This window comes from Terrapene carolina, unplaced genomic scaffold (assembly GCF_002925995.2).
Source record: "Terrapene carolina triunguis isolate 2854851 unplaced genomic scaffold, T_m_triunguis-2.0 Scaffold138, whole genome shotgun sequence".
Lineage (NCBI taxonomy): Eukaryota > Metazoa > Chordata > Testudines > Emydidae > Terrapene > Terrapene triunguis.
This window is the reverse complement of record NW_020664489.1, coordinates 4,888,787-4,912,766: the sequence shown is the minus strand read 5'-3', so window position 1 is coordinate 4,912,766 and position 23,980 is coordinate 4,888,787. Positions and strand designations below refer to the sequence as shown.

General features: G+C 38.9%; 1 protein-coding gene across 1 annotated transcript in view; it reads right to left on the bottom strand.

Moving 5' to 3' along the window:
• Positions 1-7: 7 nt before the first annotated feature.
• Positions 8-23,980, bottom strand: part of ZC3H12C (zinc finger CCCH-type containing 12C) — a 69,095-nt gene continuing 45,122 nt past the window's right edge. The window contains exons 4-7 of the mRNA XM_024216654.3: positions 14,745-14,884; positions 9,687-9,921; positions 7,686-7,792; positions 8-5,687 (exon numbers count right to left, since the gene is read on the bottom strand). Coding sequence (XP_024072422.2) covers positions 4,291-5,687; positions 7,686-7,792; positions 9,687-9,921; positions 14,745-14,884 — 1,879 coding nt within the window. The 3' untranslated portion in view covers positions 8-4,290. The remainder of the gene's footprint in view (positions 5,688-7,685; positions 7,793-9,686; positions 9,922-14,744; positions 14,885-23,980) is intronic.

Genomic DNA, 23,980 nt, shown 5'->3' with positions numbered 1-23,980 from the left:
ATTAACAAGAATAATTTACATTGTAAATCAAAAATAACTTCTAAACTATGTTTTATTTTTAAAAATGGTCTCTTAATTGCACAGTATTATACCTGTCCGATAATAATATTAAGTCAATTGGATATTTTTTAAACATTCTGATATTATGATAGCCGTGTGTCAGTATTTCAGTCCTAACACACCAAAAACCTCTTGCTCAAATCTTCACCTGACAAATGTTTTGGTAATTGCTTACTGTGGCGATAGTGGTGCCTAGACTTGAAAACCTTCACATCCATCATCCCAGCCAAGAATGTTTCTTCATAAGTCTGTCACTTTCCTAAGGTAAAGGCTGCAGAGTTTTAGGTTTGACTAAATAAGATACTCTGGTTTTCATCCACATCTTTATTTTTAGATGATATTCTCCTCCTACCCCTAAGGCCAAACTCTCCTCTTCTCTTTGTATATTCACATACACCTTCCAAGAAGGGCCAAAAACACAGCAACAATTCACTTCCTGACCTTCAAATGTGAGCGCCACCTGCAGTCACCCTAAGCCTGAACAATATTTTATTAGGCTGAATGTGAAACTTTCAGCTCTGCCATCACAATTGCTAGGGTTTAGTTTGGTTTGATTTTTTAATTTAGACATACTGGACAAAAGAGGTTACCTGCAAAGACAAGATCTTACCTCCGAAGAATAGTAGTTGGTGGTAACTGAGATTTAAAGATAAAAGGAAGAATTCTTTAAAAATCCTACACAGTGGGAACAGTCGTTAAGACTGGCTTTGATATAAAATATGGGCCAAACTCAGTCTTGGTGTTATTTCACTGAAGTTAAAACACTAGCGGGAAAAGAATTGCCCATGCACATTTAACTAATTAAAAAAGGTATCTTTGAGATGTGTTTAAAAAGCTAATATTGACAATCTAGCTAGATAAATAAAAGTTGTAAGTGGATGTATTATGGAAATATGTGTACCATATAAAATATTGTAGATCTATAAAAGCAGAGTGTTTTATTTTTAAAATACATAATTTATGGTAAATGTATCAAAATAATTCTCCTAAAAATACTGCAGACAAAGTAAAATGTTCCCCTCTCTTCAATGATGGCGTAAGGCTTCGCTCTGAATACTTTATCCACACATGAAAGCCATATTATTCAAACAGCGTAAAGGCAAGCAGTCAATATCCCAGTTTGACTTCTTAAATATATATAAATCACACCTTATTTTACAGTTATATTATTTGCATCAATGCATTTAACATAAATCAAATGTAAAAAGTTTCACCAGTATTATCACTGTCCTATACATACTGGTGTGTCATTTCTCTAAGCTATTAAATATCTAGAGTGAACTCTTCCAGGATGACGAGCTCATGGAAGGTATTGCTCATTTGCTTTTATTAATCACAAAGAGAGAAATACCAACGGGCAATATTTTGTCAGCAGTAAATTTCCTTTGCACAATATAACAAAGCTGGAATTGAACTAGCATATCATTGCACAATATTAAAAGCTGCCAAATAACTCCTGTTCTTACATTTTGTAAAGCAATTTTAGTGCTTTAGGACAAAGCACAATTTGACATGGTATAAGAATGCTTCTAGCAATCAACTTGCTTTAAATGATTCAATACTGTATTACATATACAAGGAAGCATCCAATGCTGATAGCTCTTATCTGTGCACTGCAGCATACAGTGCCCTGTTACTCCTCTCACCATTTTAATAATGTGGCCAAGACTAATGATTTAATATTATATATCAAATTGCTACATTATTAGGAGACATTCTGACTGAAAAAATAAAAAAAATGAAATGCATCTATTACATACACGTCTCTTCAGACGTTTAAAGGAATTCAGCTTTTGGTAGAAGTTAATTCATACATACAAATATAAATGTAGAAATGCATTAGAGACAAAACACTAGTATAATTATTAAAACGGATGCACCTACACTATGGTGTACTACTTAAAAGTGTAATTTGATTAAAAAAATCTTAGTGTACAACTAAGACAAGACTCACTTACTGTTTATAACCTCAGAGTCGCACTTCACTAGCCTCTACATTAAAACATGTTCTACAGATAGTGACCAACAAAATCAAGGGAAAAAATATTGTCACAGGTGAACAGGTTCTCCCCCTAAACAACTCAGGATAGCTTATGTACAGCACCACCTGTATTGTGTTACAAGGGACAGATGAATGCAGATCCCACCTCAAAAAAATCAACCGTAAAAGCTGTAGAGAAGAACACTTCCTGAATTAAGTTTGCTGAACATGGTTCAGATTATTGAATACGTCTATAAACTCAATGCTTTTTAGAAGCATTTACTGTATACCCTAATCCTACTTCTTGCAACACACAGTGTCACACAAGTAGTGAAAATGTTTTCCTATTCAAAAGGTGCTTGGACATTATTTTCAGGCAGCATTTTACCTTTATTTTAGTAAGTTCACACTAGGTATGTTTTAGAAGGAAGAAAATGCCAATAGCTTTTTTAAAAACAAAATTATAAAAATATAAAATTGAGACAGACACTTATCAAAATAAATTATTGTATTTTTATTTGTTTAACTCTATTCTAGATTGAAATCTATTATTTTAAATAAGGGATAAAATGTTGCCCAAAATTCTAATTATAGTTACACATTTGTGTTTTAACTAGATCTACAAATCAAAATAGTTCTCAGTTAAAAAGATACAATTTGTATCAACAGTATAGGTACTTTCTGGTTCTTCAGGGCCTTACTTTAAATTGCAGCAAGTATATCAAAATTATCATCAATTATATTGTAAACCAGTGAATTAACAACACTGAACAATGTTACTCTATATGGAATCCTAAAACTATAGGCAACTGACTACATCATGTAAATACAACCCTCTGCCAATGATTGCAAACCCTGTATAAAAAAAAAGTTTGAAGCAATAGTAAAACCCATGACTTAAAACCAGAAATATCCCTTACTAATACTAGAACAGACTATTTTAATCTGTTTCTACAGCTATACTATTTGTGGCAAGAATTAGGCCTACATAATACAACAGGCCAAAAACTAACTTCTGGAACATATACAGTATCTTACAAAAAGGTTTAAGTTATCATTTTCAGCTACAATACTATTACCATAGTGCAGTTAATAAATGTTGCATATCCTCAACACACAAAACCGTCTCAGGCCAGCCTTAATAAATAGCAAGAAAATTGAACAGTATCTTAAATACAAAACTTGCATTGAGAATACTTAGATTCGTTTAAAAACAGGTAAATATTTTATGAAAAAGCATATTTTATCCAGTATACCTGTGCACAAATACAAATTAAAAAAAAAAAGATGACTATAAAACAATTTAATGGAATCCTAAACTTTCAGTTCCATTTCTACTGACCAGAAGCACAGAAGAGCTGGATAACAATGTATCTGAACTGAAACATTCATGGCCTGATTTTAGGCAGTTCTGAGCAGCTGCAGCTTTTATTGGATTCAAAGGGAGTTGCATATGCTCAGAATCTTTGCAAATCAGACCACCAGGCTTTGCCTTATCCAAAAAGTAATGGAAATGAGTTCCTTTACTTTTGATTGCATCTGCTCTTACTAAATCAACTGAATCAAATCATTAAAAACGATTCTTAAAAGAGCAATGAAAAGTGCCATACTGTAAATTACTAATATAGCGTTACCCATTTCAACTTTAACTGGTAACTTAATCTTTTATTTAAAAAATAAAGTCAGTGCCATAGTAAATCTTTGTTTTCTATAAATAAATGATTCTAGCACAAAGAAGCCCACAAAATAAATAAATAATAATAAATTAATTGCTGTTAAAAGTTCAAATTAAGCTTGGCTTGAAAATTGTTTGCCAGGTCTATTAAAATTCTTTCAACTTTCTGCAGATTCTTTTAATGCCTTGCAGCTGAAGGACAAACATCCAGTAAGTTAATAAAACATATAACAAAAAGATAGAAAGTGCTGCATATAAACCCCTGATGCACCAAAGATTATTACCGGAGACCACAGATAACATACACACATATATTAAACTTAGACTGGAAAGATTTCAGTCATGAACATAGCTTAAAACCATTTAAAAATTTCAAGTTAGAATGTAAAACAAACCTGTTACTTCCAATGCATGGGGCTATACATACAGATTCCATGATACTGTATTTTCACATAAATGGATTACTATATAACCTCCTTGCTGAGAAGGAGATCACATCTGCTATTGTAGCAAACCTCCCTCAGCATTAGAGCTGAACTGAAAACTACTAGACACCACAAAGATGCATCATCTTTCAATAACCTAGCTGGGATTTTTCCACTAAAATGGCTGCAGCAAGTTGCTGAGCATCTGTCATGTGAGGATTCCTTTTCATAACAATTCTCACAAGATCAGGAGGGAAGATGTTGCATAAGTTTATATAAACCTTCTCCCGTGTGTCTTGATACCTTGGAGGATCTTGAGGAATTCCACAGTAAGGTATGCACCAAGTCTGGTCTTGCTGCTCAGGTAAACTTTGGAAGGCGAACTGCTCGTAACATGGCTGAGTGGGGTTACTAGGCAAGGAGTAAGTCTGACGATAGCCATACGCATCAATCCCATAACTCTGCCTATCCCAACTTCCAAGCCCATCTTGGCTGGAATAAGGCTTTCTTTGTCTTAATGGAGAATTATCATATAAATGTGAGTCTGAAATGCTATCTATTCTTGTGGATACAAGGGCCCTCCCCAGATGCATGGTCTTTGAATGTTGCAAACTTTGAAGAGCAGAGTAGTCATTAGGGCAACTAGAACGAGCACCAACTGTAGGATGCTGTAGATGTACAGACATGTATGGAGTAGGAGGTTTGTGATGATGCTTTGGTTCTTCATGACTGTAACTTTGCACTCTTGTTAAAGGATCATGGTAACTCTGCAGGAAGGGCTGTGAATTAAGGCGGCTATGTGGGTGCACATGTTGGCATTTTAAGTTCTCTTCTAATTGTGGGTCAGGTGAACTCATGTAAGACCGATCATTGTAACCCACATAGGAATCGCTACTACCACAGCTCATACTACCTTCACTGCTACAATCAGAAGCTACAGAGCTAATCCTATAATCGGTGTCTAAGGAGAAACGCCTTTCAGGACTGCGTGGACCAGAGATACTTAGATTCGAATAAGCATTCAGCATAGAGTAGTAGCCTACGTCCACAGGAGACTCACATTTTGGGTACTGCTCATAAGGCATTGGCGTTCCATGATTTTTGGTTGCCATCATCATTGGAGGATATTGTCCCTGTGGTCTTTGATCCTGAGGTGGGAAATGAACCCCGGATGGAAGGCCATTGCTTAAAGGTGCAGTACTTTGGGGTTTTACAACTGAAGAATTCGGTATGCTAACTAAAGAAGGAACAGACCTGGTTTCCAATTTGTTTTTGGTGGGAAGCTTTTCCTCCAAGTCTTGGTAGACTTGAGTCCTTATACTAGGATCTGATTGCCTCTTTGGAGCAGCACGTTTGAGATCAGAAGTGCCATCAATCTTAGTGCTACAAGGAACACTGTTGCTTTTTACCAGTCCTCCTTCACTTGCAGCTTTGGCAGCTGTGCTTCTAGACATGGCTCTAAGTTCATCAGCAACAGACCGCTGAGGCTGATTTCCTCTTTCTGGGTGGTAGTATTTGCATTTGTGTCCATAGGTACATTTCTTTCCTATTAAAAGTCATACAATTTGAGGTAAAAAAGAAAAGAAAAAATTATTTAGGCATTTGAATTGGAAGCTCTCAATTTTTTAAAATTTGTGAGTGAATTGAAAAGATTTTTGAACTGTGTGTCACCGAAGTGAGGCTTTGAAACCTACTTTCTTGCTCTATGGAAAAGATTGTGGTAATGTTCAAGAAGGTAAAGGACCTATATAGCACTAGCTTGAGACAGTGCAAGCAGGAAATATTCACTAGACTGCCAATGTATATCAATTCTGTCCTGAAACATACCTCCCATGCTTCCACTGCTCTCCTAAACTGAGCATCATGTGGAGTCGAATCTTGCTTTCATTTGAGATCTATGGTTTTGAACTACACCCTTCCTACCCCTCCAAAATGTAATTTTCTGCCTACTTTTAAGTAATATCCACAACCTTTTCCTTTAAATTAAATGAATAAAATATGTAAAATCTTCCATGAAGTAAAGCCAATGAGATGAACTAAATATTATGCATGTGTAATAATCAGTCTTCATGCATATAGACCTCATGGTTGTCAGTGTGATCAAACCAGTAACCCCTGGCACCAGAAGCATAAGCTACTAACATTTGAGCTGAAGGAGTACTTTTTTATCATGTAGGAGGCTGTTCTTGGAGTGGGAATTTTTTGTAATTCCCCACCCCCATGTGTGCCTCAGTTTCCCCTATAAGTTGCATAGCTACCCAGCGGGTGGGCGGAGAATGGGGGATGACACACATGACAACACTAAGTTTACTCTCAGGGAAGGCTAAGAGACATTGGTGTCTCTTATGTGTCACCTCCCTGTCTGGGTGGAATGAAGAGAGTCATTAAAGAACTCGCTGAAACCAACCTAGATCAACAAGGGGTCTAGAGAGACAATGTAACATTCTCAGCAGCAAAGGTGAGTAGAGACCCCAGCTTAAGAACAGAGGACAGGAAGATGTGAGGTGGAAGATAAGCATGAGCTCTGAAAGAAGTCTGGGAGTTCTCACTTGGGAACTAACTGAGGAGGTTGGACAGACAAACAGAGCATGAAAATGGAGTTCACTACAGCTTGGCTGACCTAAGGATTTTCTGTGCTGTGTTCCAGTTGACTAGTAAACCTTACTGTTTTGAAAACGCTGCTTGAGTGTCCCTGTAAATGCTTGGTGAGGTGCTTTAATCCCAAGAAGAGCATACAAGTTTCTGACAGCAGTCTGTCTCAGTTGAACACACTGAACAAAGCATATGGTGTGAAGGAGGAGTGCTGAAGCCCAGAGTTTCAGCCTAAGGAGGTGGTGAGGCTGTATGGCCTACCTTGAAAGAAGAATGAGACCCCTGGGGAGTCTGGCCCATCAAAGGGGTTCCTCCAAAAGACTGTTCTATAGTTGTGGGCATAGCTCCGATCCTGTGGATCCGCAACAGTGGGGTCATGATCACAGCCAAAAAGCTAATGTATTATATACTTCCACATTAGACTAGCTTGTCCTGAGTGTCTGAAGGCCAGAGGAGTTCAAGTTCCATCTGGGGTATCACTTTATAATGCACTGTGGCCACACACATTAGACATGATGGTACCCCAAATCAGACTAAAATCTCTTCTGCACCTTAGATGACCAAGTCTAGCTTGCCTTGCAGGAGGAGCATGTAATATACTGGCTTAGTCAATGTGAACATATCTCTTTGTAGTGGCGGGCCCCAGTAACTAACCTCCTGGTACTTACTGATGGCTAATGAAGTTATTTCTTTAGTTTAAGTAGTAGATACAAATACTAACACATTGTTTTCCAACTGATAAATGAATAAGACATGTCAGCAGAAATCTTGGCTCCACTGAAATCCATGGGAAAACTCCCATGGACTTCAACAGAGTCAGGATTTCAGTCATGGTCAATATAAGATAGCTCTGTAAAAAAGTCTTACTTTTATTGGCACAGCTATAAAGAAAGGAAGCAGTTTGGCCTTTATCCCTAACCATACAATAAATTCTGCATTTAAATCAAGTTACCATATGGACATGGTTGCTTCTTATGTTCCGGTACAATAGGTTTCTTCCTTAGAAAATTGTCAAGGCTTGGGCCATGACGGCCAAGAGGATCATCAGGAGGCATGAACCTATAACATACAACAAACGCATAAAAGAACTGACCACCACATTTCATTTTCATGTTCCTGTTGCAACCAATTATAGCTGTGGACTACCCGTTACAATTTATCTGTCATACGTTATGTCAGCTTTATTCTAAAGTAGTAAACATTTTCCAGGAAAAGGTTTAACAAAGAAAACCCACATTTTGCATCTAAGAGGAAGTTGTCAAATCAGGACTATTCGTCAAATGATTTAGCTCCAAAGTGTAGTTTCGAAAGACTGCTTCTGCACTACAGCATCTGCTTGCCAGAAAAAAAAAAAAAAAAAAAATCCCAAAATATACTCCCTGGCTGTCCTGCAAGCTGTTTTACAATCTGCAGGACTATGCAACATATCACAGCACTGCCCTATAGCCAGAAGTACAGGCCAAAATTTTTAAAACCGAGTGCCTACATCAATATTTAAGCACGTAACAGAAGTGGCCTGATTGTTCGAGGTGCTGAGCAACCCCTACACTTCCACTGGGATCAACAGGAGCTGTAGGTGATATGCATATTTTAAGTTTATGCCACTTCTATTTAGGTGGCTAAGGGGAGTTATTCCAGAAGAGATAGTCCTGATTAACTCAAAGTGGCACCTTTATTCTGGAAAAAGTCTCCACTCATGGAGTTAATCAGAAACAGTTAACCTATTTTAAATTCACACCCTACCTTGTTCAGGATTAACCTTCATGTGTTGAAATGCCCTAATTTAAAAATTAAAGGGTTAAAATTTTTGTCTTAAACATAAGAAAGGCTATATTGGGTCATACCAAAGGTCCATCTAGTCCAGTATCCTGTCTTCCGACAGTGGCCAATGCCAGGTGCCCCAGAGGGAATGAACAGAACAGGTAATCATCAAGTGATACATCCCCCATTGCCCATTCCCAGCTTCTGGCAAACAGAGGCTAGGGACACCATCCCTGCCCATCCTAGCTAATAGCAATTGATGGATCTATCTGCCATGAACTTATCTAGATCTTTTTTGAACCCTAAGACATTTTATATAATCTGCAAAATTTTGCCACCTCACTGTTTACCCCTTTTTCCAGATCATTTATGAATATGTTGAATAGGACTGGTCCCAGTATAGACCCCTGGGGGACACCACTGTTTACCCCTCTCCATTCTGAAACCTGACCATTTATTTCTACCCTTTGTTTCCTATCTTTTAACCAGTTACCAATCCTTGAGAGGACCTTCCCTCTTATCCCATGACAGCTTACTTTGCTCAAGAGCCTTTGGTGAGGGACCTCGTCAAAGGCTTTCTGAAAATCTAAGTACACTATATCCACATGCTTATTGACCCCCTGAAAGAATTCTAGTAGATTGGGGAGGCATGATTTCCCTTTACAGAAACCACGTTGACTCTTTCCCAACAAATTATGTTCATCTATGTGTCCGACAATTCTGTTCTTAACTATGGTTTCAACTAGTTTGCCCCGGTACTGAAGTCAGGCTTGCCGATCTTAGAAATGACTGAAGATTCTTTGTTGTTCACAGAACAGCCAAAGCAAAACTATCACCTAGGTATTTTATACAATGGAATACACTCAATATACAAAGTATCTGAGCATCATGGGAATTACATGGGCCCAGTAAGTAGTCTAATCCTTTTTCAATCTTTGGGTTCTTTCCAGGACAGGTGGGAAAGGTAAATAATACATTTTGATAGTGGTTATTACCATTATGGAGAGCATTGGCAAAAAGCAGAGTTTGAAGGTTTAGAAGATTAGGAGCAGAGCCTGGAACTACAACATCCTTTTATTTTCTCATGTGTAGCTAATAATTTTGATGGAATCTAACATGTTAATGGAAGCCCTCAAAATGCCCTTTTTGCCATTAGTTTTCTAACAAGCGGTACAAAATCAAGATTACTTACTTGTCATTGACAAATGAATACATCAACAATCGCTCATCTATGAACTTCTTCCATTCTGGCTTTTCATTAGCTAGATCCCTGTAGTTATCATTAGACACAATGATACCATCTGACTCAAAGGCCAGCTTCACTATGAATCTGTCATCATAGCATACCACCCTTCTCCCCTGCACACGACGGGATGGTGTAAACACCAGAATTTTCTCTTTTTCTAACTTGCGCAGGATTTCTTGATCTAGAAGTATTAAGAAATAGTCAAAGATTTAATGTCTGAAGTGAAATCAGGAATTCGTTCATCTTTACAGATCTTAAGGTTGAGGAAGAAGGTCAAAGTTTTTAGTGCCAAAATATGCCTCACCTTAAAATAGTTATAATTCAGTAGAAAGCATCTGATGTATATTATTTTAAATTTACATTCAGCAATCAACCAATACGTTTAAAAAAACAAGTTCATTCTATACCATTTTTATCAGATCAACAGAGAAGACTGCGTTTTGCGCGCTCTTTGCTAGCTCTGCAGCAGTTAACAGATCAGCAGAAAGATGACTCTCCCGCACAAGGAGTCACTGGTACTACTGCACACAGGAACCCATTTTCCAGCCGGTTGCAAAGTCTGGTATTGTGGACATTACATTGCCTCCATTTCTCACAAACATGCACACTCTAAACTACCTTCTGACAGGGCCCACAAAAAAGCTGCCTTCACAGCTACGTCACCAAGTTTCAGAACAAATTCAAGTTTCCATCCGTATTGTCAGACAAATGAATAATGATATAGAATTTGTCTCCCTTCTCTAAAGGTCAAATGTCTCATTTCCTTTCAACCCACAAAAACAGGCCAAATCAAAACCACAGAAGCTCCTTGATCCTGTTAAACAAGGGTATTTAACACTTTGGAGAAATGCCATTTCATGTGTCCCGTTGGATCACAAAGGCATTTTCTCTGTTCCTTGTGTTGACGTGCTCGATAGGCTTACAAGCAATTTTTGACCTCAGATAGCTAAACTGCTTTTTGGAGTACAAAAAACTCATGACAGAATCTCTTCTGCCTGGAACAAAAATGTCATAGGAAGAAATGTTAGCATTAACAGATCTGTAAGATTTGTATTTGGTGTATCAATTGTTCTTCTCATTAGAAATACTTAAGATTCAAAGACCAGTGTTTTCAGTACCCTGTCCTTCCTTTCAATCTTCCTATTGCCCAATGACTTATTAAAATTTTGAATGGAATAGTAGCTGTTCTTCATTATGACAGGATTCAAGTTCTGTCATATTTAGATGACCACTGATAAAGCAAAAAAGCTGTGCTTCAAAGATTATGTCCTGTTCTTCAATCGCCACCATTTTTACACCTAGTCCATCTAACACCTCTTCAAAACTCAGGAACGCCACATGTTTCAGCTGAGTCTGAATACACAAATTATTTCACCAGATTTATCAGGATGCACATCTCAAAATGTAATTGTCAAAGGGAAACTGTGATTAAGTGGTTTTGTTTCCAGTGGGGATCAGTTCTTGGCCCCATGCTATTTAACATTTTTATCAATGACCTGAAAGAAAACAAAATCATCACTGCTAAAGTTTGCAGATGACACAAAAATTGGGGAGTGGTAAATAATGAAGAGGACAGGTCAGTGATACAGAGTGATCTGGATCGCTAGATAAACTGTGCATAAGCGAACAACACAGGTTTTAATATGGCTAAACGTAAATGTATACATCTAGGAACAAAGAATGTAGGTTACACTTACTTAATGGGACACTATCATAGGAAGCAGTGACCCTGAAAAAGGCTTGAGTGTTCCAGCTGAACATGAGCTTCCAATGTGATGCTGTGGCCAAAAGAGCTAATGCGATCCTGAGATGCATAAACAGGAATCTTGAGTAGGAGTAGAGAGGTTATTTTACCTCTCTATTTGGCACTGGTGCCACAGCTGCTAGAATACTGTGTTCAGTTCTGATGCCCACAATTCAAGAAAGATGTTGATAAATTGGAGAGGGTTCAGAGAAGAGCCACAAAAATGATTCAAGGAATAGAAAACATGGCTTATAGCAGGGGTGGGCAAACTCTTTGGCCCAAGGGCCACATCTGGGTATGGAAATTGTATGGTGGGCCATGAATGCTCACAAAATTGGGAGTTGAGGTGCGGGAGGGGGTGAGGGCTCTGGGGTGGGGATGAGGGGCTTGGGGTGCAGGAGGGTGGTCCGGGATGGGACCGAGGGGTTCGGAGGGCGGGGGGGGGGAGATCAGGGCTGGGGCAGGGGCACAGAAGGAGGTCAAGGGAGCAGGCTCCGGGCAGCATTTACCTCAAGCAGCTCCTAGAAGCAGCGGCATGTCCCCCCTCCAGCTCCGAAGCAGAGGCGTGTCCAGGCAGCTCTGCGCGCTGCCCCGTCCGCAGGCACCACCGCCCGCAGCTTGTGGAAGCAGCAGCATTTCCCCCCTCCGGCTCCTACATGGAGCTGGCCAGGCAGCTGTGTGCGCTGCTCCAGCCGTAGGCACCACCCCTGCAGCTCCTATTGGCCACGGTTCCAGGCCAATGGGAGCTGCAGGGACAGCACTTAGGGCAGGGACAGCGTGCGAAGCCCCCGGGCTGCCCCTATGCATAGAAGCTAGAGGGGGGACATGCTGCTGCTTCCGGGAGCCATGTGGAGCCACGGCATGCGCAGAGCGGGGCAAGTTCCCAATCCTGCTCCGCAGCTGGAGCACCGGAGCAGGGCAAGCCCCAGAGCCCACTTCCCAGCGGGAGTTCGAGGGCCAGATTAAAACGTCTGACAGGTCGGACATGGCCCACGGGCCGTAGTTTGCCCACCCCTGGCTTATAGTGATAAACTAAATATAATGAGCTCTTTGAGTCCAACAAAGAGTAGGTGGTTAAGGGGTGACTTGATTACAGTCTACAAGTACTCACACGACAAACAAATATTTAGTAATGGGCTCTTCAATCTAGCAGAGTAAGGTATAACATGATCCACTGGATGGAAGTTGAAGCTAGACAAATTCAGACTGGAAATAAGGTGTACATTTTTAATGGCTAGAATAATTAACCATTAGAAAAATTTACAAAGGATAGTAGTGGATTTTCTATCACTGACGATTTTTCAATCAAGATTAGATGTTTTTGTAAAATATATGCTCTAGGATTTATCTGGGGGAAGTTCTACGGCCTGTGTTATACAAGAGGTCAGGCTAGATGCTCACAATGGTTCTTTCTGCCCTTGGAATCTATGACTCTGAATAAGGGAACTCCCCATAGACTTGTTGCAAAAGATAACTGTGAAGTGCCTCTGTTCTACAGAAGGTGCAAGAATATGCTAGCAATAGACTTCCGTGCTTTCTCCACTTCTTACTTTTCCTCTCATTGCCAAGGTGCTGACAGAGACACAATTGGACAAGGTAAAATGGATTCTTATAGCTACAGAAAAACCTACTGACTCTAGGCTTGGCCTTGTCTTCAAAACCCTCTGTTGCAGGGCCCACTCCACCATCATCATCTACAGCCATAGCTTGGGATGAATTAAATCTGAAGGTCAAAAGCTGTCTGACTGATGTCCTTCCCAAATCTCCAACACAAGTAACTACTGACCAGCACAACTGAGCCTGCCCTTTATGACATGCTTATAGGAATATTTCCTCTGAGTTACAAATATCTTATTTTCTTATCTTCAATGCAGCCTATCATAAAATCAGTCTCTTAGTACTTCAGAGAGACAGATCCTCCATTTAATGCTACGGTGGGATGTAACAAATGTTTCCAGGCGGTAGCTCGTCCTTAATAAGGCATGTTCTAAAAGTAGTTGAGCAAATAAAAACTCTAATTCTGCAAAGATCACTCCATTTTGGTAGTGAAGTCTGGTGCTCAAAATACTCTGCTACTTTTCTTTAGAAACTACGGTGACTATTCATTTGAACTTTCTTTCATTTTAGGTGGCATTTTTAGGAGCCATTTCTTCAACCAGGAGGCAAGGACAAATTGCAGCTTTTATTGCAGAGTTTGTTTCATTATCTTTTGCCTTGAACGAGTGGTCTTGAGAACTCTATTCAGCTTAACTTGAAAGAAAAATTCTAGCTTTCACCTTGAATCAAGAAGTTTCCCTCCCTCTCTTCTGCCATAATCCAAAATGTGATAAAGAGAAAGGATCCTGCCCTGGTGCAAGTCCTTCATTTTTACCTGGGAAGAACAAGCACATTCAGATCAAATTGTTTTCTTTTTCTATGTTTTGGAGCACCAAAAAGGCAAAGCAGAACACCAGTTTCTCAATGGAGTCATTCAGCTTTCCCTGAATCACACTTCCAAGAGGGGTTCCATTTGTTACCCAAAAGGGAGGGGACTTTCTGGCCACAAAAGAAAGTAGCTTCTGTAAGAGCCTCTTATCCCTGTAAACAGATTTCTTCAATTTGAACTCCACTCAAAGCAGTCACCTAGAAGTCCATCTTCTCTAGAAGACATTATTGGGTGGATTTCCATGCATTGGCTGACTCAAGACTTTTGAGTTTTCACTCAAGACTTTTTAAGACTTAATTTAGTAATTTAGTATATGAAAAAACCAACAGAGCAAGGGGGTACCCCCTTTCTCCTCTCAGATGCAGCTCATTGGTACTACTGTTGCCCATCAGTACAGTATGTATTACTGGAACTACCTTACAACAACAACAAAAAAAGGCATTCTTCCCGATCATTAAAAGGAATTTGTTTCTGAGCAGCTACAATCATCTACATACTCACTACAATTATTTCAAAAAATTTCATTTTAATGATATACAGCAGATGGATAAAAAAAATCCATAACCTTAGAGATTTAACTAGAAACTTTCAGGGAAAGCTCATCTGGCAAGCACACAAAACAATGGGATCTTGCTGTGTACTGGCTATACATTCCCTTGCCTTTTTCCTCCCCACCTGGAGTTCACTGAAAAGATCTTAGACCAAAGATGTTTTACTGTATAAAAAAAAATAATTTCAAATGGTTTGTTCAGTTAATGCTCACAATTAGTCATTAGGAATCTCTTACTTTATACAAAACAAAACTTAAGACAAGTGATGTCAGAACAGAGTTTACCTGTGATAAGAGCATCAGGTCTTGACTGTTCTTTTCTCCATGCTGGCACAAACACTGTAACATCTTTGTGGCGTCTTTCCAAAAACCAGTCTACTGCCAATTTTATTCCTCTACAAGAAAATACTTCTTTGTTCCCATGGCTGAAACAGACATCACAGAAACACTTAATTTCCTGTTTTACAACCATTACTTTCCATGTGATCATGAATCAAGCAGAGCACAGCAAACACAGCTGATTATTCTTAGTAATGTTATTAACTTAATCCAGGATTTCTACTGGCAAATTCGGGGTCAATCTGAATTCCCTCCCCAACACTGCCTCTTCCCCCTTCAAAGGGGGAAAACAACCAAAAAGAGGAGGTAGAGGAAGACAGAAGTAAAGAGCTGCTGTTAAACCAAATGAGTGTTGGTTACGCGGTATTGTTAATATATGGTATTTATAATGCACACATTTATTTAAAGGGAGAGATAGAGTTATTTCAAATGTATATGAAAAAAGACAGTACACAAAGTTTTAAAAAGATTTTATTTCTGTTTTACATACTTTTTTTCATTTGTACTGTTTTAAAGTACATTTCCAGCCCCCTAAAATATTGTACTGTTTACCCACACAGAGTCATTTTGGGGAAGTTTAGGAAATAATGCAGGGAGGGAGGTGGTGGCATAACACTGGCAGGAACAAGGGAAAAGGGAGTACAGGTTGAAAAAGTCTGTTTAGAGTGATGACGTGGCTTTTGGTCTCCCTAGTTACACAGGCTCTCCCACTGGTTGTCGTAGAGTGAACTGAGGAGCTGGTGTCTCAAGATTCCCAAGATGAAGTATTGAGCCGCATCAAACCATGTCCCTACATTAGGGTTGCCAACCCTCTAGGATTGCCCTGGAGTCTCCAGGAATTAAAGATTAATCTTTAAGTAAAGATTACGTCATGTGATGAAACTGCCAGGAGTACGTCCAACACTTTGGCAACACTAACCTACATATGGGCAACACAGGGACCGGGTGTAATCCATGCTCGTGTGTGTGGGGTTTCAGTGTAAAGAATTATGGCCACAATCAGACAAATACAACTGTTATCAACTGAGACCTGATCTGGGACTTTCAACACCAAAAGAAAAAAAAGCCCCATTTGATTTATTATTGTCAGGGCCAGCCCCTAGAGACAGACAGGATCACACACTAAACCAGTGTATAACAGAGTCATTTTTGTGTATTTGAGTGTAATAATAATGCTCTTGTTGATTCTCATGTATCCCCATTACAAATTCAGAGGGGCGGATCCTCTAAATACCTCTTCCCTACTTTTAGAGCTTCATTAGTACTCGTCTGGAACTCTGGACTTAAGTCTGATTATGTAACTTGACGTCCCTTATAGCTTTGGGTACTGCAGTCTATGAAACAATGAGCATACTGCCATTGTGACATGCACAATATGCCAGTATAACAGCTTTTTAAACAAGAAATACTGTAGCTTACACTTATTCTTGATTCTAATTGGCCGAAAGAGAATAATATGGCTTATTAAAGTTCTTTACAACTCCCCAGAAATAGTAAGCAGATTAATATGCATAAAGGTGAAGATACCGTGATTTAAAGAGACACACAAAGCAAAAAGCCAACAGTATGTCCAGTCATCCCACCTTCCACTAAGATGCAGTCAGATTTCACATGTTCAGGATGGGTGGGCCTAGTCCATACTTGTATGGGAGACAAATGAAGTTTCATGGCCTAGGACACAGAACTCTGGACTGGGATTCAGGACTTCAGGACCCAGGAATAGTACCCAGGTTTGCTGGGTGACTTTAGGCAAGTCACTTCCCCAGTTTCTGTGCCTCAGCTTCCACATCTGTAAAATGGGGATAATGATACTGACATCTTTTGTAAAGCATGATATAAAAGCTTACACATCATGATGATGTCTGTCATTAAAGATCCTATAGCACTTTTCAAAAAGAGTTGTATGTTCCAGCAACCAGCCCAAATTCCTGGTAATAACCCCCAAATGACCCTTTTTTCCAACTGGGTAAAGGTATTTTTCACTTCCTACAGTACACAGTTGTGTAATATTGTCATGCTCTGTTAAAGAGCTTTTATGTTTCACATCAGAAATGGCTTCATTTCTCAGATTCACAGGATGAAATACTGGCCTCATTGAAGGCAATGGGAGTTTTGCTATTGATTTCAATGAGGCCAGGATCTCTCCCATATATTTTAAGGCCAGAAGACCATCCATTAGGACTATCTTTGACTTCCTAAATAACACATGCCATAGAATTTCTGTTGTGGGTCAGAAGAGTTTGATATTATGAATTTATATGTAAAGTACAGGTTCTGGAATGGTGGTCACAGTACACCAATTTTAGATGCTCTGCTGACTACACAGGAGATCATAACTCACTCGAGGTTTCAGCTTTTATAGCGCTCCCTCAGAAGTTTGGCCAACACTATTATTATATAGGTAATACTTATCCAACAGGAATTCATAAGATGATGGACTACAATATTTGTGAGGAAAATATCAGTGTGACTAAAATGTGTAGTGCTCTTGAATACTGCTGTCATGTGCAGCTTTGCCTCTGCTTTTGGCTGTGTGCTTCCGTTAGCTGTATTTCATGTAGGTGAGAGGATAGGAGATGGAAAATTTTATTTTTCTGCTGCCTGCTTGTCAATATTTGGAAAGTAAAGTAGTGCTTGTATTTCTGTGTCAGGGAAGATGATTTTTCAAGGCTAGAAATCTATTCAAAGATGAGCAGCAGGCTTTAAAAACGTAAACGAAGGTGCAGACTGGGAGTAGTATTGAAAGACAGCTGCGGTGTTCTGCTTTGCTGTTGTTTGCTGAACCAACTTGATCTAGTGTACTTAGTGGATTTGAGGAAAAGTGTCTATTTGTCCTTTATACTGTGGTTATGAATGACTCTCTTATTCATTTATCCCTCCGGTGTCTTTTACAATTGCATATACTCATTCAAGTGGTAGGTGGTGTTTTAATTTAAAAAAAATAGAAAAGCAATAAGAGAGTTTTTGTTCAGAAAAAAATCACTCTCTGAAGTGTTGCCTATGGGCTAGCACAGTTAAAGAGCTTGTGAGAATATGTGATGAGAACATTTTCACATTACTTTCTTAGCCCTCAGGCTAAAATTTAAATAGCGGCTACATATTTTAACTACAACACTAAATCTACAAATTGTCAAAAATACACCTCTACCCCGATATAACACTGTCCTCGGGAGCCAAAAAATCTTACCGGGTTATAGGTGAAACTGAGTTATATCGAACTTGCTTTGATCCGTCGGAGCACACAGCCCCGCCCCCCCCAGAGCGCTGCTTTACCGCGTTATATCCGAATTCGTGTTATATCAGGGTAGAGGTGTAGTTATGGTATACTTCTAAAAAGATGACCATATACAATGCATGCACGACTTCAATGGTGCCATGCTGCAATATTCAGGTAGCCATGAAGGTCGCATATTTTGGAAGTTATAGAATATATACACACATACATTTTATAATTGCACTGGGCCTTCTAGCTGATGGCCTGCGAACACTTCTATTGTAAAAAGGTTCTTAGCTAACTGAAATTTGTTGCACACAAACAAACATTTTATTCAGAGATGATTTTTTTTTATTTTTATTTTTTTTTAAATCAAACGACAAACCACAAAATGTAAAGAGAACAAAATACTATCTGGAAACTCTTTCCTTCTCCATATTGACTCACTAATTTTTTTCCTTGTACATTGTGTAAGAAATAGTGTGTGTGTGTGTGTGTGTGTGTATACATAGACACACACACTCACTCTCTCTCTCTACAGAAATTGCTGTGCTAGATAAGACCAGTGCCCTTCTAGTCCAGTACCTCATTTCTAACAGTAGCTACTACCGGCTGAAGCAGGAGGGTTTCTATCCCTTCAAAAACTTTATTTACTATAACTACTCTGGGTAAACTTGCTTTTCCTGTATCAGATTTTTTTAATCCTGCTAATTTTTTTATCCAGAATGGTAACTTGTGAGAATAAGTTGAACAGTCTAATTGATAAAAGAACATACATTTTTCAGACAATGCAGTTTTGAATTTGCCACATATCCATATATTTTAGTGGAGTTTGTATGGGGGAAGAAACAGTTTCCAGATAGTATTTACATAATCATTGTGGAAAAGAACTGCTCTACTATTTTAATATCTTAAATACACACACACAAAACTCACTATTGTTTGTAAAGCTGAAACCAGTTAGCACACTAGATTGTATGTTTGACATCTGAAAATAGGTATTTCTGTAAGAAAGATATGGTAGCATATAAATAAATATTTTTGGTAAGTTCACAGGAAGTTTAAATTCAACTGTTTTTCTTTAAATATTTTTTTCCTTCAGGTCACTTGCTGCTACATTTTAATTTTTGATGCACATTTATATTTTTACTAAGTATAAAAATCCATTTTTACTTAAAACAAAGGAGTTTGCTGTGTATGTTTTGGTGCATCAAAAACCTCTCCATAAAAAAACAACAACAACAACAAAAAAACAAAAAACACACCCACTCTGGTATAATACAGTTCTTAAAAACATGGAGGAGGAAAAAACAAAACAAAACAACTTACTAATTCTGCCCTTTTCCCATTTGGCAAAGGAAAAATTTTCCCCATGAATATTCCTGGATTTGGCTCTCCCTTGTTTGCTTCCTTCTGTGTATATAAGCATTTTTCTATATCTCTGGGAACAGCATGTTAGGCTACTGTCCTACAAATACTTACATTTAAAAAAAAAAAAAAGTCAATGTATGGTTACATGCTAAATATCGCAAATAGCCAGGGGACCCACAGTAGTACCACACGTAAAGGAGGCTTTTAGGACATTATTCTTTTTAGGACCAGAAAAGTTTCAGAGATGTCCTAGAATGTGTTATGCTAGGTGCACCCACATGTCTGTCATAGAGCCTCACTGGAGCATGTGATAACAGGCATATACAATTTTAAAATATATGTCAGTTGGTATTTTATTTTTAAATATCCTTTGGAATCTCTCTTTAAAAAAAAAAAAAAATCAAACTTCGCAAACTGACTTATTTTAAAACACCACTTACATAAGCTCACTCTATACTCCAGAGAGGGTTCTGTCACCAGCACAGAGCACACTGGGACATCTCTTGAAGCAAGAACCATCCATCTACAACTTGCAGAGTTCTAAAAGGATTTAAAGAGAAGTTTCACCCGTAACTTGCTATTAGTGAGATCCTATCTATGTGAACAGTTCTTGCTGGCAAAATAGTACTGCATATTCCTGGAAGTGGACTCAAGATAGTGAAAGACAGCTGGGTACATAGGAACTGCCACATTTGGCCAATGGAGAACTGTCATTGAAAGATAAATATCATGACTACCTTAGCACAAACTCAGCAAGCAAGGACAGCCAAGCCACAGAGCTTGAGGAACTTTGCTGACGTTTGATAGAAATACGCACTTGGATTGTTAGATGGAAATTACATCTAGCTCAAATGAGTGAAGCCAAAACTTTTTAGTTAACGGCAGGTCACCACAGTTATATGGAAGCTTAAAGAAAATGTTATGCTGTTATACATTACTTTTTGTTCTGTTCAACCATGGTTACTTGAGAGTCTAGCATCTGTCAAATGTGGTTCTTTTTGTTGCTCTAACTTGTTTTGCTTAAGAAGATAGGAGGAGGTAATGTGATTGAGAATATTTTAAAAAGCCAAAGCTGGGAACTGAAGGAAGAAAATATAGTGTCTAATAGCTCACTGAAGTCCCAGAAGTGATGTTGGTGGCAAATATACCACAGGCTATTTGGTTATTCTGTGTTTGAGTTTGTGTTATTCTCAGAGGAAGATTTCAGTGAAGCTCTGAAGTTATCTTTTTCAGCACAGATGAGCATTTTAAGTGTGAAACTGCTTAACAGAAAAACATCTTTGTAAAATCTGAAATTCTATTAAAGAAACAAGCAAAAACATTCACTTAAGCAATTTCAGACTATAAAATGGGACAAAAGTGTAGAACTAGCAACATGTAGATGAATTATCTTATTTTTTAAAAGTAACTATCTGTGGCTAAGTACTTGTCTTGAAATTGTGCTGCTTCTTTTGGCTCTGCAGAAGCACTACATGCAGTGCACAGGTCCTATGCAAACAACAACTCTTAATTATTTCTTGGTGATATGCTGCAGAAGACAGGCAGAGCTCTCTCCCCTGCCTCTTTAGGAGCTGAGAGAAGTGTTTGAATGGAGGAAAGGGAAGAGAGAGCAGAAAAAGCCCAATTTCTGCTCCCACCTCCAACTTCTATGAAAAATGGGCCACACGTTCTCTCCTCCCCTCTAATCCTGCAACACAGCCCTGTTAAGGTGGAGAAGAGAACCCCCTAGAGCTACCTCTCCATGAGGCTTGGGAGGAAAGGATGAAGAACCTCTGGAACAGCAAGAAGAGAAAAGATGCACATTGGGCAAGGGGCAGATATGGGGCTGGGAGGTGCAGAATTGTTGTGGAGTTGATGTGAGGCTGAGGGTGCAGAGTTAATGTGTATGCTGAGTCACAAAATTGATATGGGGTGTCAAAATCATATTTCTGATTATAAATTGGCAACACTCATTTTCACATGCATATTGGGATTGAGCAGAGAATTAGAAAATTACCAGAAAACAGAAAAAACATCTCATTGTTTAATTAAAAAATAAATCTTGAGAGTTGGGGCCAGACTCAATTTTTTAACTTTTGCAGTTGGCAATATTGCAGTAGTATAATTTTTAGAAATAAATATTTAGAATATAAACAACTATCATTAGATTAACACATTTTGTTTTTCAAGGGATAGGTCAAATATTAGCCTCAATTATCTGTCAATGCATTTATTTATTTATTTTTAAAAAGGCATTTTAGGATTGTTTAGACTTTTTGATATTGTGAGAGGTATGGAATACTCGTTTCTTACAGAGATACTCCAATTTGAATTTTTTAAAGGATATAGAACAGGGATTGATTAAACGATGTAGGCACAATGGGGAGAGTGACAATCAACCAATTTGCAATTCATATTGTAAGAGAATATTGACACAGGTTTTGGTAGCACTATTCAGTAATTGAGAAATGTTTGTTTTATTCCGTGGGCAAAGTGTACTGATGTGTGTAATACAAAATAGTAATATAATCATCTACATGTAAATAACACCTCACAGTCTGCAATATCAGTTTTATATAGCACTTTGAAAGGACCATGTGTATCATTGCTTAGATACAGCAGGATTGAACCACAAGTGCCATAGAAGCCTTTTATTTACTATAATATCTTTTGCCATTTGAGGATTTTGGCACTTACAGTTAGTTTGTATAGATGTACAGCAGACAGAGAGGGCAGCAACAATCTCAAAGAAATTTAAAATATCCATTCTTGGTAGTTGCCGGACTTGCTTTTTACAAGTTTTACAATTTACACAAAAAGAAAAATCGAACCTGTAAGAACATTCCAATGACAGTTTCCCATGTGTTAGGTGTAACTGCTTATGGTTAACTTCTCTCTTACACCAAGTAACTAAAATCAATGGCAATATGAAAGCTAAGAGAAATAAAAAAAAACGGAGGTGGCCCAGTAAATGTTCTATGAGCATTCATTAGGTAGTACTAAACTACAAACCACCAACTCACCAGGCAGCAGCCTCTCTGCCAGGTACCAAAGAAAAAGTTTTAACAAACCAATTCACTACTTCGGCCAATATCTGAAGATAATACAAGAGGACCAACTCATCTGCTGTCTTCAGGACAAACTACCGGAGAAGCCATGTCAAAATATCAGTTAGATGGATTGAAGGCATCAACATTATTTAAACCATCAAGGTCTCTCCATGTCTCGTGATTTGTTAGTCCAGAACCTATCCACAGTATATTTTCCCTAATACACCTATTAGATCTCTCAGATAAATTAGCACTTTCTATTTAGGTTCTATTCTGTTCCACCATTGTAGTAGCTAAATGCTATCATATCGAGTGACTATCTCTTCTTGCCTGTGGACACAAGAGTACAGAAACAAAACCACAGACCAGACCATTCCTGGAGAAGCGCGCGTGTGTGTGTGGGTGGGGGGGTTATGCAAGATGGGAAAGAGGATGCCTCCTCAGATCTTTCATTCCCAGTCAGGAATTATGCACAATATTTTTCAGGAATACAGTCATTGTTTCCTGCTAGCTATTCAAAAATAGGCAAGAAGTATCATGGCTCCTTAACATCAATCAACTAGGTGTAATGAGGAGTGGGGAAAGCATGCACTGCAATGATAGTTGAACAGCCAATTAAGCATATGCAGTTACTCACCACTCATTCATGCACATCACATCACTGAAACATCTAGATCACTGGTGCTCAAACGTCTCTGATTGTGCCCCCCCTTACCAGGAATGGAATCTGTCCACACCCCCACTCCATTACTGCACAGGTAGCTCAGCAGAGGATCTTGGGCTGAAGGCAAAGCTGGTGGCAGAACTGGGGATGGGGGCAGAGAGGGAATGAGGGCAGAGCTGGCCTGGGGTTGGAGCAGAGCTATGGCTGGGAGAGGGGCCAGGCAGCAGACAGAGCGGGGCTGGGTGGCACTCCCTCCCTGTCCCCCCAAGAGGTGATCACAGTTTAGGGGCCACTGATCTAGACAGAGGAATTGTGGCAAAGTCATCCAAAATTCTACACTATAAAACAGCCCAGCCTCTCTGCACCTTGTTCAACATACTTCTGGCTGTAAAAAACAGAATCTAGCCCTATAATTATCATGAGTGTCTTTTATATGCTATGAAAACCCACAAAACATACTGCAAGCTTCTGACTTTTTGGTGCAGCATCTTGCTGCAGAAAAATACTTGTTTTAATCAAATTGGGCTCTACGTAGCACAGTACACATTCAAATTTGACTCATTTCACAGAGGTGGTTAAGGCAACAACTGAACATAGGAAAGTCTGCATGTCAGAATTTATATAGAGTTGAGTGTCTATTAAAAATGGATGGCCAAGTTCTCAGTTGCTTCCAAGGGGTGTCTGGTGTAACGTGTAGGGAAGTGAGGCTTATAAAAAGTGTGCCAGTATTGCTCCCCTCAAACAGCTTTAGTGCTGGGTCAGTAATCAGGCCCAGATTAGAGATGCTGCTCCTGGCACCTAGGGGCCATTTGGGTTCCAGAAATTGCTGCTAGGGATACCCAGGGCACTGGGATCCTTTAACCAATGCCCCCTTTTCCCCCCAGCCAAGCCCCATCTAAGAATT